This window comes from Pygoscelis adeliae, unplaced genomic scaffold (genome assembly GCF_000699105.1).
Source record: "Pygoscelis adeliae isolate BGI_AS28 unplaced genomic scaffold, ASM69910v1 Scaffold77, whole genome shotgun sequence".
Taxonomy (NCBI): Eukaryota; Metazoa; Chordata; class Aves; order Sphenisciformes; family Spheniscidae; genus Pygoscelis; species Pygoscelis adeliae.
This window is the reverse complement of record NW_008825216.1, coordinates 6,701,354-6,719,274: the sequence shown is the minus strand read 5'-3', so window position 1 is coordinate 6,719,274 and position 17,921 is coordinate 6,701,354. Positions and strand designations below refer to the sequence as shown.

The following is a 17,921-nucleotide window of genomic DNA, read 5'->3' as shown; positions in this document are numbered from 1 at the left end:
ACGGTTCTCAAGAACTGAAACAGAATTAATTTTAACAAGGCACCAGACAACCCAACTTCATTGTAAGAATCGCTTCTCATCTCTATCTCACGCCCACCTGGCTGGCAGCCATAACACATTAATCAGAAGCAGTGGAGCTGTTCCATAAGTAATTTTATGCACACCATCTGCAAAAGATTTCCCAATTCTTTATTTAGAACAGTCATGTCTCCTGGAATGAACTATGTCATGTACTAGCATTCATTGATAAGCCCCTGTCCCTGTGAACTCAGAGGTTAGCACAAGACTTTGCCACATCACTTAGCAAAGTCGTCTTTACAGCTGTGTGAACGACTGATTTATTTATTTTTAGGTGCAAGGGCCAACATCAGAAATTAGAAGAACCATCCCTTTAGAGTCAAACAAAACATTAATTGGAGACATGCTGAATCTCAATTTCAGACATTTTAAGAGCTTAATGAAAGCTGGAAGGATTTGGATGCAAACAGCTAGACTAATAGTAAATTGGAAAATAACGAGAACTTGGGTTTTTTGGTGGGTTTTTTTTTTTGTTTTTTGGGGGTTTGTCTGGTAGTGTTTCAGGCATCCACGCTGGAGCCAAAAGACCTCTAAAGACATCTCTTCATTTTCTTTCTCCATCAGACAGACTGCAGTTCCTTGAACTTGGATTCTCCACTTCTCATGGGAGACCCTGAGATAGTCAAGGTTCTTCGGCTCTCAGTCTCTTAAAATAGCCTTTGGGCCAAATGAGAAGTGACTCTATAGTCTGTTAATTAGAGCAGTGTCTGGAGGAAGGGATTATGGTCCTGCTTCAACTGACAATGCATTATTTATACAAAGCAGGATGGCTTCACATGAGGATGAACACACTTGAGCAACTTCCTGTAACTCGAGGGTTAGGGACAGATTTCTACTTAGGCGGAAAGGCATGTCCAGCCCTTGCTCCACCTTGAAGTGTTTTGTTTTCTGAAAGGTGCCCGAAGACAAGTATGAAACTGCTCCCTGAAAACAGTATTTAATGGATTGTAAAAAGAACAGCAAAAAGAATGACAGGTTTTCGTGTTCATGTAACCCTATTTAATGGAATTATCAAAATTTCAAGACCGCAAAACACATGGGAAGAGTTGAATAAATTATTCATCCCAACAAAAAAAATTACGCAGTTCTAATCATGTTAATACCAAATTGCTATTTCTGTACAAGTAAAACGATTTAATGACTATATGAGTGAAATAATTGATTTTATTTATTGATTTCCTATAAAAACACCCTAAAGAATGAAGAAATTTAATGCCCTGGACCATAGAATTTGTCATGCTAGATTAACCTAATGGGATACCAGTTGAAACATCCTTTGTCTGACACTAAGTAGATTCTGCAAAGGAAGATACAGGTAACAGCAACATGAATGAAAAACTCAAGTTTCCTTTTGACCTGTATCAGTCAATGCTTTGCACTGCAATACTTCGATGCATAAAGAAACTCTTTTCTTTCCAAGAAACAGATAACTTAGTCTATCCAAATTTTTCTACCCTTTGTCTTTCACAGCTAAATGAAACTCCCCTGCTCATAAGCACAAACAAGACATTAAGAGGTAAGGTCACACTCTGTCCCATGAAAAACGTCCTTTACAGTTACAGTAGTTAGTAGAAGATAAAATCGACATGGACAGTTAATGCTCCTTCTTTGGAACATCAGATAAACAGCTGGACTCTAAGGAAAGTCATATGCCATAGCTCCTTGTTGTGTGCATTACAGATGTGCTCATGGCTACTTCTGCAGTATCTCGTATAAGCCACTATGGGAGACAGGATGCTGAAGCAGACAGGCCGTTGGCCTACTTCCCTGTGGCAATTCTGATGTTTCTAATTAATTTCATTCATTCAGATTCCATGGGCTGGGGAGGAATCTCATGCTCTAATCTTGCTTTGAGTTTTCCTCAGGAATTTTTGGTCCCTTTACAGAAGAGCTATTGAGAAATAATTTTATTTTTTTCTTTACTTTAAGAATATTTAGCTGATGTAAATATTGAACCATCCAGACTAAATTAAATACATCTGAAAAGGAAAATAACTTATTCTAAAGATTACAAAATGTCCTCAAAATATTGGAATAAACTGTCACACAAGTATCATCATTATCAGAACTAACAAAGAAACTGATAACATAGCTCTTATATCAACAGAGACAAAAGTTTTGCTACCAGAAAATATAGAGGTGCAGAAACACTTCTTACTTTATTAATCCCGTTTTAGGCCTATGAATCAAATGCCACCTGTAAGCAGTATAATCTTTCCAGCCAATGTTCTTGGGATCATGCCACAAAGTACGCACCTAGAGTAGGAATACAAATGCCTTATTAGAAACAGACTGTGCTCCAGTAACTGTACATCCACTATAGTAACTGTACATGCAGCCAAAGCTTATTTGCTGCAGAGCATGAAACTGAAAATAGTGTTTAACATTTGATGGTATGATCAGCAGACCTCTTCTATAGGGTGAAAGTAATGAAAATTCCTGTCTTAAATTATTGATCAGTTACTCACCTGTTAGTTCCACAGCTGCAGTCACTGAAGAGCATTACAGCACCAAACCCGACTCCCCTTAGGAAGTCCTGCCCCTGTTCGCACATACACACCCACGCTGCCAGAGTCGATGCTACTTTTCCTATCTGTGTGACTGGCTCCACTGAAGGAGAGGGACTGCAGCTTGCACAGATATTACTGCCTGTGTCCTGCTCCTTGGAATCTCTCGCACTCAGTCAAGGTCTTGTTCCTGCAAGGAGCTCCGAAGTGCAAAATTCCTATCCACATGCGAAGCCCCACTAACTTCATTTCCAAAAGGCACAAGTTTCTTCCATGGCTGGGCCTTATTTGGAACAGCAGCAGTTTTTCCCTCTTTGTTTTCATTTCTTTTCTCTTTGGCTGTCACTGGTTACTGAACTCTAAACCACATATAATTCAAACAAGCTGGAATGCTGAAGAAGCAAGTGCCAATACAGAGGTCACAAAGGATTTGTGGATAACTGAGACCTCTCACTCCTTTTTCTTTGGACCACACCACATCTTCCTTTTTATACATGTAATTTTTTCCTTTCATAATTTTTTAGACGTGTAATGTTTTCTTTGAAACACAATGCAAATGTTATTATTGATACTAGTAATATGGGAATTGAAGAAAAGCTGATAAACATCTGCAAAAATTGAGGTGTTAAAGGAAATTCTTTTCGAGACACCTCCCTTCTTTTTAAAATATTCGTCATGCATCGTTGGCCTGAAGTCTTAAATCTCTCACCTGTCCAGGGGTGTTTCCTGTGTGCCAGAGAGCATTTCTCAAGTGTTCACCGGCACCGGTTGTTGAATTCACTACTTTGAGCGATACACCAGAATAGCCGTAAGCCCTGGTGGGTTTGTCCTCCCAGTAGGTCTGAGTGACCTGCTTCCACATCAGAACATAAAACCGACTGCTGGACTGGTAGCCAAACACAAAGCCAGCATAGTCATCATCGCGGTCTGTGTTAACATAGAACGTCCCACTGAAGTCAACGGAGCTGAACTCATCGTAGCCTGGGAGAGGACAAAAGAGACAAACCATCCAGTTACACTGCTGGGTCCGGCCGCCCACACTCAAGAGTCCCAGCTCTATCCTGAGTTTTTCCAGGAGTTGTAAACTATCATCTTTTTCGGTTTCCCTACCTGTAGGAGAGGAGGTAATTACACTTGCCTACCTATCGTGTGGAGGCTTCTGGAGACAAGTAAGTTGTTTACAAGGGGTGTTGAAGACAGCAGGCACTATACTTATATCAAGTTCTTCAACTGGGTATTTTATGTGTGTTACAGTCAGTGATGAGATGAATGGTCAACAAAGGCAAACAGCATTAAGCTGTTTTTCCTTTGGGCATATACGCTGCCCCCGTGTGTCAGTCCAAACCTTGCAGCACCAAAAAGGTGCGCTTATCTACTTTTTTTTTTCCTTTCCTTATCACCAGATCACTGGTTACTTTTCCAAAGACGATGGCTGACATCTGATACTCACCTACAGCTATTCCAGGATCAGAGTTGGCAGTCTGCACCAGTTCCTTGCCTTGGTGGCGAATAACCCAGTTGGGATCAATCTGAGCTGTTCCCTTGGGGTCCAGGGGGACCATCTGGAATTTTCTGAAATCAGTTTCACTGATGGCATTGTTTTCAGGGCACACATCATAAATATCTGGGACATTGTCATTGTCAAAGTCATCTTTGCAAATATCACCTCTGCCATCACCTATAAGTAATGTGAATAAGCAAAAGCAATTGTTAGCAATTTATCCAGCCTTCCTAACAGCTCTCCCACTGATGGAAGAAATTTGTGATGCATATGAGTATGTTATTCTCTTGTTTCTCAAAGAATGCTCCAGATGACTCCAAAGAAAGCTTCATTCTCTGAAAGTCCATTTGAAGTGTTGCTGGTACTGAACCCAGATCAGGGCCAAAATCGTTGTTAATAAAACTGTCCTGTCAGTGGTTTATGACAGTGATCAATCTGGTCCCAGTCTATACGCTGCTTTAGAATTGGGGTGCAAAAACTTGGAAGTTTGCTATGTCAATGTAATTCATTAATGCTTGTATTACATTTTCAGTTTTATTCGTCCCAGATGCGGATACAATGCCACATTTTAATATGTGCAGTGTAAATGAATTCAAACAATAGTGTTAAAATCTTAATCTTCCTACACATTACTAAATCCTTATATAAAATTGAAGATATCAAACTTTTTTCCAGACTCTTATCTCTGTCTCAAGATTCCTTCAGCAACAATCCACCTAAGGTGCTTCAGATTGCAGAAATGTCACATCTATGTCAAAAGAAAGAGGGGACAGTATTGCAGTAAAATATGCATACATGCTCAGTCACTCTTTCACTTGTGGGTAGAACAATTTGTCTTATAAAAAATGTAGCGCTTCAGAAAAATGTAAGAAAAAAGAAAGCAGCACTGTATGAAACAGGACTAGCCTTGGAAGAATGGAAATACTAAGTTTTGTTATATGAATTGCAAGAAGCTTTTTAGAGAACCTAAAAATACATCTGTACAGCTCAGCTACAGTTGTGCTGCTGCTCAACACTTTTACTATGCTCAATATTTAAAAAAAATAAAAAACTATTTCCTTTCTTAGTTTACCCATAATATTGGTGGAAACCAGAAGATGTGACTTACCTTGAATAGCAGGTGGTGAAAGGAGGCATCTAAAAAAAAATAATCTCATTGCCAATGCCACTGTTATTCAGTGGCATACAATAGTACAAACACTTGAAAATAAAGTAGAAAAACTTGGCTAGACAAGTATGGAAACAAATTCACAAATGGCTCTGACGTTTACAACAGAAACCACTGGATATTACAATGTAAAACCAGAACTGCCAGCTAATTTGTTTCTATCTTCATATAGCTGAGCATCTTTAAATTAAGAACACTTAAATTAAAAAACTAAAAAATTAAAAAATTAAAAACACTTTTTTTTTTAATTTATGTGTTTGTGACTGCTCTAAGAACATGGGAATTAACACACTGGGAAATAGCAATGATCCAGCTCATTCATTACTGACCTACTACTAGATGCTTCACAGACAAATGGAAACCTGCATTACTGTGCCTAACCAGCACAGCATTATCAAGTATGAAGCTTTCAGAGAGAAAGCAGAATGAGTTTTAGGCAACAGCCAAAAAAAAAAAAAGCAGTTAGAGAAAGCTGAAGCATCTAATATCTCAAAGACTTTCTGCAGTTCAGATATGTGGTAAAATGGTCCCATTTTCCACCCTGGCAATCGGCCATGGAGAACTCCAAATCCTGACCAGCTGTGTGCTCCTGCACCTGTTTGTCTTAGTACTTATTGGAGAAAAGAGAATGAATTTCCAATTTTATTCCCTTTGCCAATATCAAAGAGGTAATTCTTGAGTCACAGGAGAATCTAATTATTCACTGAAAGTCCTGCTGACGTTCATTTGGTACTGAGCTGCTGCTGAAAACGTTGATTCTCTGTCAAGGAAAGTTAGAAAGCGTTTGTTTACCCAGCCACATCCAACAGCCCTCTCCAGGGCCTCATCTTTATATGCTACAGCTCACATCTTCAAGAGCATAGGAGCATCTTTTGGCTTTATTTATCACTTTTCCAAGATTTCTGTTGGACCTGCCACTAATGATAGTGATGAGCTGGTTAAACTGTTTAAATTTACTCTTTTTGTGAATACTTACTCCACACACAAATGTAGTCTCTCTTGCAAGATCCAGGTGACAGCTGACTACAGCACACTAACCCAATTTGGGGCCACCTTTATTCTGGAATATTTCTGAAATTAAAGGGCTATTCCAGAGATTGGCAAGTACGGAAATATTCCCATTATATCATTGGACTGAAGGGTTAAGTAATTTAAGAACTACTACCGACTACCAACCAGAAACTTCCTACTGCAAGCAGTTGTCTTACCAGGAAATCAGTCAGGGCTCAGGATTTTATCTTTCTAAATGTACATAAAACCGTATTGTGTAGGCACTAAATGCTGCCTTCAATTTCACGAACATAACCATGGAATGACTCCAGCAAGCTGTATAACTCAGAACAGAAATTGCTCACCTGTATTTATTGGAAGGGCGATTACTCGGAGACGTATTACGGTGGTTTTCAAAGGATCATATATATTTTTACTAAATTACATTTATGATTGTGAAACTATCACTATTTCATTATTGAAATACTACTGTCAAACATAGAGAAGGACTGTTCGAGAGTGATCAGCAACATTTTACCACAGAATTGGAGAAAAGAACAATTATGTATCCATTTCTTAAATTGTGACATGCACATCATCAAGACATATTTAAAGCTACCTATAAAGCAAATTTGAGAAAAGCTACTCAGAAATCTTTTTCTTACAAAAATAATTAAAAATTAACAATAATTTTAGACTTAAAAAACCTGGAGAAATAGTCTGTTTTTAAAAATAAAACAGCACTAAACCATATTTTTTTTCCATTTTAATTTTCAGAAGACAACTTGTTTTGAAAGCAAAGCAGCTCATTTTTCATTTTCAAGACGCCTGAAATTCAAGCTATTTGAAATATCTTCCCAAAGTTTTTTCACTTTGAATTTCCCAATTCAAAGTGAAAATCAGAAATATATATATATAAAAAAATAATCTGGTGTGGGTTTTTTTTTTAATTTCTTAAAGGTGTTCTAGAAATAAGTATGTGCGTGTTTGAGTCCCTGTCAAAGGGGTTTCCCAACGCTCTAACTCTGGACCAAACTGACCAGTGCAGTTCCACTGAATTCCACAGTGTCTCAAATGTCAAAAGCAGCTCAGTTTGATCTGAAGTTTTTCTCTTCACGACATACTGATACTCCAAGATCAGAACTGGATACTAAGAACTAAACAAAATTCAGATGACGTTGTTCTTACCATCAGTGTCCTCCTGCTCAGGGTTGTATCTGAGGCGACAATTGTCCCTGTCGTCTGGGACACCATCATTGTCATCATCGGGATCACAGGCATCTCCTTTACCGTCTTTATCATGATCAGCCTGGTTAGCATTGGGGATGTAAGGGCAGTTATCTTGGTTGTTCTGGTGGCCATCTTCATCTATGTCCTCATTGTTGTCACACTGGTCACCAACAAGGTCATTATCTGTATCAGTCTACCAAAAAAAAAAATCAAAAAGAAGTAAATTTATTATTGTTACCAAACACAAAAGTATGGATAGCCTGGTACTTAATTTCTCAACATTTCTCTTCAAGTACTTCTCTGAAGACAAGTGATATCATGATGACAACCGTGCTTAAAGCAGAAACGTTAACTTCAAACTAGTATAGCTACTTATTCTGCCACCAGTGCGTAAGATCTGGTCGCCAAGACATTTCTAGGGCAGGTTTTTGGCCGCGATCTTCATTGCTCTCATTCTAGAGATCACAGGGGAGTTGCAGTCTGGGAAGCACATTTTCTGATTGCTTCTGTATGCTTGACATTACTTATCTGTGCATGGACCAACAAACTCAGGCATACCACATGCAGCCCTGAGGCTGTTCTCACTTGCCACAGGGGAAGGAAACAGTTCACCAAAGCCTTGAAGATGGATTAAAGGCATCATCACTCTACTTTCCTTTCATCTGATACAAGGAGATCTGACAACCTGAGATGTGAAAATGAGCAATACATATCCACCTCTTCAGCTCTACAGCAAACAGGGACTGATAGCAATTCCTGTGTTCTTTTCTCTGCCCTTGTTCTGACATTACCATTAAGGAAACCGTCTCTAACACTTACCTGGTCTGGATTATGCATCAATGGGCAATTATCACACTGATCACCAACTCCATCACCATCTGTATCACTCTGGTCTGTGTTATAGACGTAAGGACAATTATCTCGTTCATTAAAAATGTCTATGAGGAAAAAAAACAACAAAAGATTGAAGAAATCAGAATGATTCAGCATCCAGCACAGCCAGCCACAGACTGCAGGAGTCACCAGTAAAGAAGCAAGGCTCTGAAGGGGCTCATAGGCTTTCTGATTGCTACAACATGAAATAGTGAAAACACTAATATTAGAAAAAAATATGGTATCAGTTCCACTTTTCTTGCTATGATAGACTTCTATATGTATTTTACTAAGGGGTTTTGCTAGAGTAAGGGCTGATTATGTCTTAAGAATTTAGCCCTTTTTCACAGAATAACAGATAAAAGGGTGAGGTATTTTTCTTTTTAAATAATTTGATTTGGATTTTCTTCCCAGATACTTTAAGGAATGGCATAGAACACACAGCTATAACATGGTGGAATTTCTGAAGAGTTTTGTATAGGAACAACTGCATTAATGTTCAGCTGCCTCAGCAGTAAATAATTTCATTTTACCAGAACATGTGCATCATTTATTGTACAGCATGCCAAATTTTCAAAAGAAGCTGTTCCCCCTTGGGAAACTTTATTATACAACTGACAATCTCCTTCAAAATTATAATACGTTGAAAAGAAACAAAAATAAGATATGTTGGCATAGCTGTCTGGAAAGGATACAAGTACCCCCTCCTATATTATATGGTCCCTGGATATTTGCATAATCTTTGAGCCAATAACATATGATTACATTTTTCTTCAAATGCAAAACTCCCACAAGTACTACTAAGAACCTGATGATCAGAAGGATGAGAGGACTTCAAAATATTCAGAAGTTCAAGTCAGATAAGCATCCAAAAGTTTAAAACATTACTGAAGGAAATCCAAAACTAGATTTCTTCAATTTCTAGTACTTCTGGATTCTCCTAAATTTGAAATGCTGCAGGGATATGACTTTTGAAAGACATTCAAGTGCTTTTCCCCCTCCCTAATTCTGATCAAATCTGGGTCATATAGGCATGTACTGGTAGATGAAATAAACATCTTTAATAATATTTTAAGACACATAAAAAATGTGTATTTGGATTGCTGTGGGCTTTGCATTACATTCATAGAAAAGCAGATTAATTTCCTACAGATATTGTCTTAACCGCACGGATGTTCTCATGTTCTTTCCCCTCCCTAAAAAGGAAAAAAAAAGTCAACAGAACTGTTATATTAGACCCTGATTACTTTGGAACACAGACGAAGGAAAGAATTTTTTTTAAGATTACAACGATAAAAGACTTGCTGTGATTTATTCTTCAATAATATCCATTGTAGTCATTTAGGGACTTTGTGGGCAACTATACTACACAGGACAGATGAACCTCAGTCTTCTCTTTCTTCTCCTGCATTTTTAGGCAGCTAGACCCAATTTTATTCCATGTATAAAAGCAGGTAGCCCATCTTACTGGACATAAAGCAAAGTGTACTTGTGGAACAGCACTTAATTCTCCAAACAGAAAGCATACCATCTCCGTCAATATCCACAGCACATGAGTCACCCTCCCCATTATTATCTGTGTCAATCTGAGCAGGATTGTGCACATAGGGGCAATTATCACAGCGGTCACCAACTTCATCCTTGTCATAATCAAACTGACGAGGGTTGAACAGAAGAGGGCAATTGTCCTAGTAAGAAGAAATAGAACATTTCAGAATATAAATCACAACTCATGAGAGCATGCTATGAAGTGGTAACTCTTCCCGTTCATCTTGGACAGAAGTGAAAAATCAAAATATTAATCCATTATTTTTTCAATGGACAAGCTGTACCTACACTGAAGATCTTGGTGGTAACAGGATGGCATCTGCACAGCCTGGCTCACTGTCTGTTTATGTGTTTTTATATAAGGCATGTGAAATGTGTTCCATATTTCACTAGGAGAGCAACAGGCATTTTAAATTGGATCTGTACTCACATATTTCAACAGAAGTGTATCACTGGCACATCTGTTTTTAAAAAAAATCAGAACGTGTTGTAAAATCAGACCAGCTTCAGCTGCGTATTACATTTTTTGGAAAAAAATAGAATTGTTACTCTGACTTTTTTGGAACAAACTAGTATCAATATTCTCACTTTTAAACCACATATTTTGATTTTTCAATTTAAACAAGGATTGACTTTTTTGTGGGTTGTGTTATATTGCATATGATAATAAAATGTAAAAAGTTTCAAAAAGCTAAGTTAAAATGAAATACTCTCATTGACCCAAAATATTTTTTCCCTGAGACCATTCCTTTTAGTGGAATTCTGAAAATTTCATTTCAGTTTAGTCCCTAATTTGAAAGTCTGCCAGAACAAGAATTCTTATGTTTCACACATCCCCCAGCGTGGAAAGCAAAGAAGAATGAAACCAAACCAAAGCACTGGGAGTGAGGGCTACATCAGCATGATGGAATCTGAAGGAAGGTCATTCGGAAAAAGTCTTTAAACTACTTTTTCTCTGCTAAAGCAAAAGCCATCTACAAGGAAATAATTTTTTTTAGCCCAGTATTTTAAATTCCTCAGAAATACATTTTATATACTCAAGGACAAGATATGGAGGCAAGTCAAAATTTTATACTGCTCATGAAATTGAACTTCTGGCTACAATTTTTCAAATATATGTACTAAATCATATTATTTTATCAAACGATTCTTTGGTTTTTGAAGTATTCTAAGTAGAGGCTCCATGAACACAGTTCTAACCCAACTTTAACCATCTGAATCTCTAGAGCACCTAAGCTTCCTCTGAAGGGAACAAAGAGGAACAGTAAATTCCTAAAACCAATTCACTCATCCTAAACACGTTCAGAAAAGGCAGGGTGAATCCCACTCCGGAGGTGCCTCTGTCCTTTTGCTGAATGTACAGGGAGAACAGGTTTAGACTAACTGCCTATCTTTTAGGCTCTGCAGGTAAATGAATTTCAGTCTTGTGGGCAGATCTAAAGGAGGAAAGTATGAACCAGGCTAGGTACTGTCCTCCCGTCATTTCCCCTTGATGCTGGCTGTGTTTATTATTATTCATCATAACTTGTTTCCAGCATAGCTCAGATATAATATCTACCAGCTTTTCAAATACAATGGACCTATCATTCTCCCACTGCAAAATAAAAAATCCAATACCACCTTCCATTAAACTGTTTTCATGCACACAACTGAACCCAGAACTGATATGGAGAACATAATTCAGCCCCAGGTTCCCCAGGCTGCTTTGTCCTGCACAGTACTACTCTCCTTTGACCCAACACAGCTTTACTCTGCAACAGACATCATTCAGGAAGGCAGTGCAGAATAACTCAGCTGAAGCTCTGAACAATAAAGCTCCCATCCATTCTAATAGTCTTCCTTAAAACCAGATGTTTAGGTCAAATGTACTGAAGACACAGAAATACATCTTACTTTGTCATCTTCGACACCATCATTGTCATCATCCTCATCACAGGCATCTCCTTTGCCATCTTTATCAAAGTCTTCTTGGCCAGAGTTAGGTAGAAGGGGACAGTTATCCTGGCCAAAAGAAATAATCAATACATTATGTTTAGATTATGGCAGAATGACTTGCCTGGGCAGAAGAGTAAATATGGTACACCAGAGGCTATAAAACAAGAACAATCAATCACAAATACTTTTTAAAGTGCCTGTTTGTTTGCTGCCAAAGATAGTAGTTCATTCGCTGCTTTCATATTGTAAAGTAAGTGAAATGCATCTGCAAATCATTCTATTTCCCAGCTCTCCTTCTGTTAAAGCGATGTTTCCAGTAAGTTTTAGATGAAACTATCTAGCAGAGAACAAACACACCACATGCACACACATGCACTCTTACATCAACTTTTTATAGACAACTCATGAAGTATGTTTGAAGATTACATATAAAATGACCAGGTTTGGTTGCCAGAAAAATAAAGATACAAGTCAGGAGATGGTCTTCAGAAATAGCTGTTCATGTGGAAAGTTACTGGAATGAAGTAGTACACAGCGATGAAGGGGAACACTGTAAGAAAGGGTTTCGAAAAACATGCCTTTATACTGTTCCACAAAACAGTACCTTTGCACTCCCATGCTCCCATGGCCTTGAAAATACAAGGCAAATGTATCTCTTTATTTTGTATCACAGCTTTGTAAAGAATGATTATTTTTAATAAGCAAGTCTTAGGTTACACTGAAAAAATAAGAAGTGAAATAGTTTGCCAAACTTTTAACGTGTATTCCTTTTTAAAATACTAAAATCGGCTAAAAATGGATTGCAATTCTACCACTGGCTAAGAATAAATACATCTATAAAACCCCATTCTGTTATTCTCACTTTTTCTCGCATTCCATATTTACCTCTGCCAATAGAGTGCAGAAGTATCTTTTTTGTAACACATGCCCTAAGAAAATAAATATTACAGCAAGATTCCTAGCCCTGTTTTCAATCTTAGTGGTTCTAATAGTATAGATAATTTAAGAAAAAGAGAACTGGAAAATTTATGATAAATATCAAAACCCCAATGCAACTCCCAATTTTTTATGGCACTTTTTTACCAAACAGCTGTGAACAGCCTTGACTATGTCACTCGTTACCAGTGATACAAAAAACCATTTTTTGAAATGATGGAAGAAATCAGTTGAAGCTTGCTCAATCACTTTGTATGCTTGTATCTATATGTTTGTCTGTCTGTCTTTTCTCTATAGATTTGAGTCCAATTTCATACAAGTCAAATAGTAAGGTGGAGAACTCATGGGTAGCAAGTTCCTATAAACTTCGCAAAAAGAGGTTGTGGGGTAGAGGAGAGAGATCCTATTAGTGCACTCTAAAAGTCTCTTATTAGATATTAGAAAGAGGCCTTATTACACATCACACCTTCCACCTGGGAACTCAACCTTGAGGCACAAGCCCACTGGAAGCTAGGCTTCTTTGGTTCACCTATTGACAAAGTTGTGTATTGATATGATAATTCATATGGCAAAAAATGCTACTTTCATGTGAATGAAAAAGAAATTTACACTAAAAGGTATTTCTAAGATTTTATTTTTATTATTATTTACAACTACTTGCTTTATTTATATAGCTCTGCTTAGACAGTAAGTTAATTTTCAACCACTATCAGCTCAAGGAAAGAAGCTTTGGTTTGCTTTTTTTAAATCATATTACTCAACTAGGATATTTTGTAATGAATATAAAGACCTGAAAATATCTGGTATTTTTAAGGGGTTTTGTGGGGGTTTTCCCCTTAAATGAAGTACTTGTGTCTATTAGAACAACACATGTATTATAGAAACCATGAATCAACATTTGAAAACAATTTTTTTCTGAACGGGTTCAGCATGTTGGGTTTTTAATGAAAATTAATTATTTGCATTACATCTTGAGTCAACATATTGCAGGTTCTGATGACAGGAGCTGCAAAAGAATATATGAACTGCAATTGCTGAATTGGCTGGATCCACAATAAAGAGATGTCAGCTACAGTGAGGAAGTTCAACCTTTCAGACTCACATTTCCATCAATGTCTGAAATTCTTCTGCTGATAAAGGTCAGATTCACAACTTCAACTGGATTATACCCCAGTGACTTCTGATTCTCTCAAACAGCCTGATTTCAAACTTTCCTAGTCTCTTGATCCATATTTGGTTTTTTAACCACTGTAGTGGTCTAGAACTCAGTCATTTTTGCATTTCCCTCCTCATTATTTAATCTGCAGTTATTGTGCTAGAACTTCATGACAGTTTAGAGGTAGATCACTTTAACATGGAGAAGGAGAAACTGAAGTGTTTCACATCTGGGGGAAAAAAAAAATCCAAAACCTTAGGAGAGAAAGCATTGACCTTGTAGCCACGACTGATTCAGCAAAATACGTGAGCACATCCCGTAGTGAAAGCAAGTAGGTAATCCACTATTGTCAGTGGTCCCATGGGTAGGTGTTTAAAACTGAGCACTTGGTTATGCCTTCTGCTCACGTAAAGCTCACTTCATCCCAGTTGCTTAATTTGCTGCTGCAAACAGCATATGCCCCTCTGTATTGTGCTTGTCATTCAGTCATCAGTGAGGCCACCACTCAGAACTGGGATCCAGGGAATTACCTGTCAGGGGGTGCCTTCGCCCCTCAGCTATTTGGGCCATTGTTAAACTCGTGGACCTGGAACAACTTTCAGCCTGGTTTTGCACAGCAGTGTAACTCCATCAGGATGAGACATCCAGGCGTGCTCACCGTTTTTGAGCAACTTCCACTGGAAAGAACCTCAGGCTATGGAGCCGAGGAGGACTTATAGCATGCTTCAGATGAACACAGAACCAGGTCCCAGGGAACATACCATGGTGGGCACCCACTGCTAAACCTACATACCACCATTTTTAGACTCCCTGATGCTTATTTTCTCCTTGGCATAGTAACGTTTCATTTTTCACTACAATGGCACTGCTGCAGCAGCAAGGGTGGAGAACAGTTCCCCTGCCAGGTCTAGAACGAATGGTGGCAGGCAGGCATTCCCCTCAGGAGGGTAAGAGCTGGGACCCTCAGGGTCCCAGCTTTTGCAATTAGGAGAACTCCTCTGTCTAATTACTCATTCATTCCTCTCTTAGGTTCCTATTGCCAAAAGTTATGTCAGGCTCTGAATCCAGTTTTCACAGAGAGTGTGACCTGCTTAACACTTTAAAAGGAAGGGGTAGTAGTTGAAAGTATTTAGAACTGTAGACCTTACGTGGCTGTCGGTGTCTTGTTGTTACAAGCTCATCTAGGAGTTTTGGTAGTTCAAGAAAGTATTTAGAACTGTAGACCTTACGTGGCTGTCGGTGTCTTGTTACAAGCCTTTCAGGTAGGATTTCATACTCACCTGCACCCAGAGATTCTTGTTTAGTTCTCACTAGTTGTGTGCTCCACACCCGTGCTTTGGGCAGCTCCTGCCTGGTGTGCTAACTCTACTCACAAGCATCCCAACCTTCCGTGTACACTGAGTAGGAAGAAATCCAAAGCAGAGGACTCTGGATTTCATTCTGAGAATCCCTTACTGGATCTAGTGTAAAGCGAATGCACATTTCACAGCATCTCCTAGAAAATGAGCATCCTGTAACCGTCAAAGCTTAATGAGAGCAACCACCAGCTTGATGCTGAAAAGTGTTATTCACAACTATTTAGGAAAAAAGAGACAAAATTTGGTTATGGAGTGGCATTTTTATCAACCTTTTTTACTTACCTTCACACAATGGTATGTTGCATTAGCAGCACAGACCAAGTTATTATTAGGCCAGCCATCCAAATCTGAATCCTCACCACAGATGCGTCCATCGCCAGCATAACCTGTCCTACATTCACATTTGTACATAGGATCACTGAAATGGCCCAGATAGATGCACTCTGCAGACTTATGGCAGCTGTGTGTCTTGTCCTTGCACGGATTCTCAGGTTCACAGACCTGTAACAGATAGAGCGTACTCACTGAAACCTGATGATATTCGCAGCCAGCTGTGTGTGCCTCAACTTTGTCAAAATCAGGCCAGTTATTTAGATGCCTAAAGACAGGAATTTTGTTTTAATTGTGGTCAGTAAGTCATACTGCTCTGTCAGTTCACAACTCCAGACATTGTGTACAATGAAAATAATTAAAACAAACCACAGGAAAAATTGGACATTATTCAAAAAGCAATTAAAGTGATTAACATTTTCAGAACTCTATCTGCTTTCTTCCAGATGTCATTAATCCCCAGAAATTAACTGCAGCAAAAAGTAGACTGTACTCACCTCTTTCCTTTAGCATTCTCCCTGTCAGTATGCAAGGACTATCTTATTTTCTTAAATCAAAGAGACCCTAATGAAGTCTCATGTTCCCCTCAAGTAAGTTTTTGTTACCTCTTTCTTATCACTTTGCTTATTTTCATTGGCAGTATCTGAGAAGCTTGCACAGACTTTTTACATTTAGACTTCACATGTTGAACTAACCACAGATCGATTCAACAGCAACAAAGAGAAGGCATCCCATGACATCCGTTTTAACGTTTTTGTCTTGTCTATCAAACCGTAGTCTTCAGTATCACTTCCACATCCTTCTGTCCTTCACCACTGATAGGTGTTGGCCCAATGGAATTTAGGGAGTGAGAACTTCAGACATATGTCTGATGACACTCACATTAATAGCATTATATTTATGGAGACAATGATCCTGATTCTTCAGTTTCCAATCCCCAGAGTAGGTATATACACCTGAGAGAAAGGAGTGCAAAGCAGGGGAATGCTTGCTCCTGGCATTTTACACTCATTTGGTGCAACTATGCAGATGCCTAGAGAAAATAAAACCCTTAAAAAAAACAACCCCAAAATTCAGTGTTTTGTTACTCGAACCAAAAAAACCCTGGAACAGCAGTTATCTATTTCAGGTTATCTTAGTTTGGTACCCAAGTTTATCACATGCTTTCATTACAGATATTTTCAGGCGACAATTACTCAGTTTCAAAGCCATCAAATTCTCTTCAACATAACTTACTTGCTTCTCCGTCTTGGCAACTTCCAGCCCTACCCCATAGGGCTGACTTCCTTTATAGCGTGGAGGACATGGCAAGCAGTGGAAACCTGGATTCGTGTTCACACAGCGATGGACCTGATTCACCTTAAAGCAAACATCTGACACAGCTATACACTGCAGGAAAAGAAAGAAAGAAGAAACCAATTAGATGGCTGTGTAATGCTCAAATACTGAAAATTTCACAGTGATTTCCTGATGTTAATGGAAACAAAGTCAATACCTCATCAAGATCCTCACAGACGGTACCATTGCCAAGGTAACCTGCTGGGCACGGCCCACATGACCAAGACCCATCTGGGTAACTGTTGCATTCTGCTCCAGGAAAGCAAGGATTTGACAAACACCCATCTGGCAAAGACACATAAAAGTGTAAATTAAGTTAGGAATATAAAAGGCATGTAACACTTCATTTAAGAAATGGGTATTCTCTGTTCATTAGCTTAAATCACATCTGATGCAACAGACTCATATGAAACCCCTTAGAATTAGGGTTATTAAATGCATTTAATATACTGTTAATTTAATATGAAAATACTACAGATTGCTACATGCAGCTGAATACATTGCAGCACACTGAAGACCTGTTTAAGAAATGCATTCTTGTTCAGGAGAAGTCAGTATTAAGAACATATATAAAATCCCACTGATCTAAACAGCACCCAAAATAGTTAAATGTGCTTTCCTGAAACAAAGGTATAACTAGTAGATTTCTGTAGTATCAATTCTTAATTATCCATTAAAGAAATAACAGCAATAATAATTATTCAGACTGAATAAAGAATGACTAAATACCAACCAATTGGGCAATCCTTCTTATTGCACATATCATGTTGCTTGGTATCTCCCACACATGGCTTTCCTCCATATTGTGGCTCTGGACTGTTACAGAGGCGAGACCTCTCACGAATTCCTCCTCCACAGGTAACAGTGCAGGCAGACCATGGAGACCAAGGACCCCACTGACCGTTCACTAGGATGTGCAGAAGAGAAGAGAAGAGCATCACAGGCAATATACTGAGGACAACATGTGGTGCCA

General features: G+C 38.5%; 1 protein-coding gene across 1 annotated transcript in view; it reads right to left on the bottom strand.

Moving 5' to 3' along the window:
• THBS2 (thrombospondin 2) overlaps positions 1–17,921 on the bottom strand; it is a 31,992-nt gene that overhangs the window by 1,229 nt on the left and 12,842 nt on the right. Inside the window, exons 9-19 of the mRNA XM_009329201.1 lie at positions 17,682–17,855; positions 17,106–17,233; positions 16,847–16,999; positions 15,563–15,781; positions 11,789–11,896; positions 9,876–10,035; positions 8,294–8,412; positions 7,433–7,667; positions 4,036–4,263; positions 3,295–3,566; positions 2,237–2,334 (exon numbers count right to left, since the gene is read on the bottom strand). Of these exons, the coding sequence (XP_009327476.1) occupies positions 2,237–2,334; positions 3,295–3,566; positions 4,036–4,263; positions 7,433–7,667; positions 8,294–8,412; positions 9,876–10,035; positions 11,789–11,896; positions 15,563–15,781; positions 16,847–16,999; positions 17,106–17,233; positions 17,682–17,855 (1,894 nt within the window). The remainder of the gene's footprint in view (positions 1–2,236; positions 2,335–3,294; positions 3,567–4,035; positions 4,264–7,432; positions 7,668–8,293; positions 8,413–9,875; positions 10,036–11,788; positions 11,897–15,562; positions 15,782–16,846; positions 17,000–17,105; positions 17,234–17,681; positions 17,856–17,921) is intronic.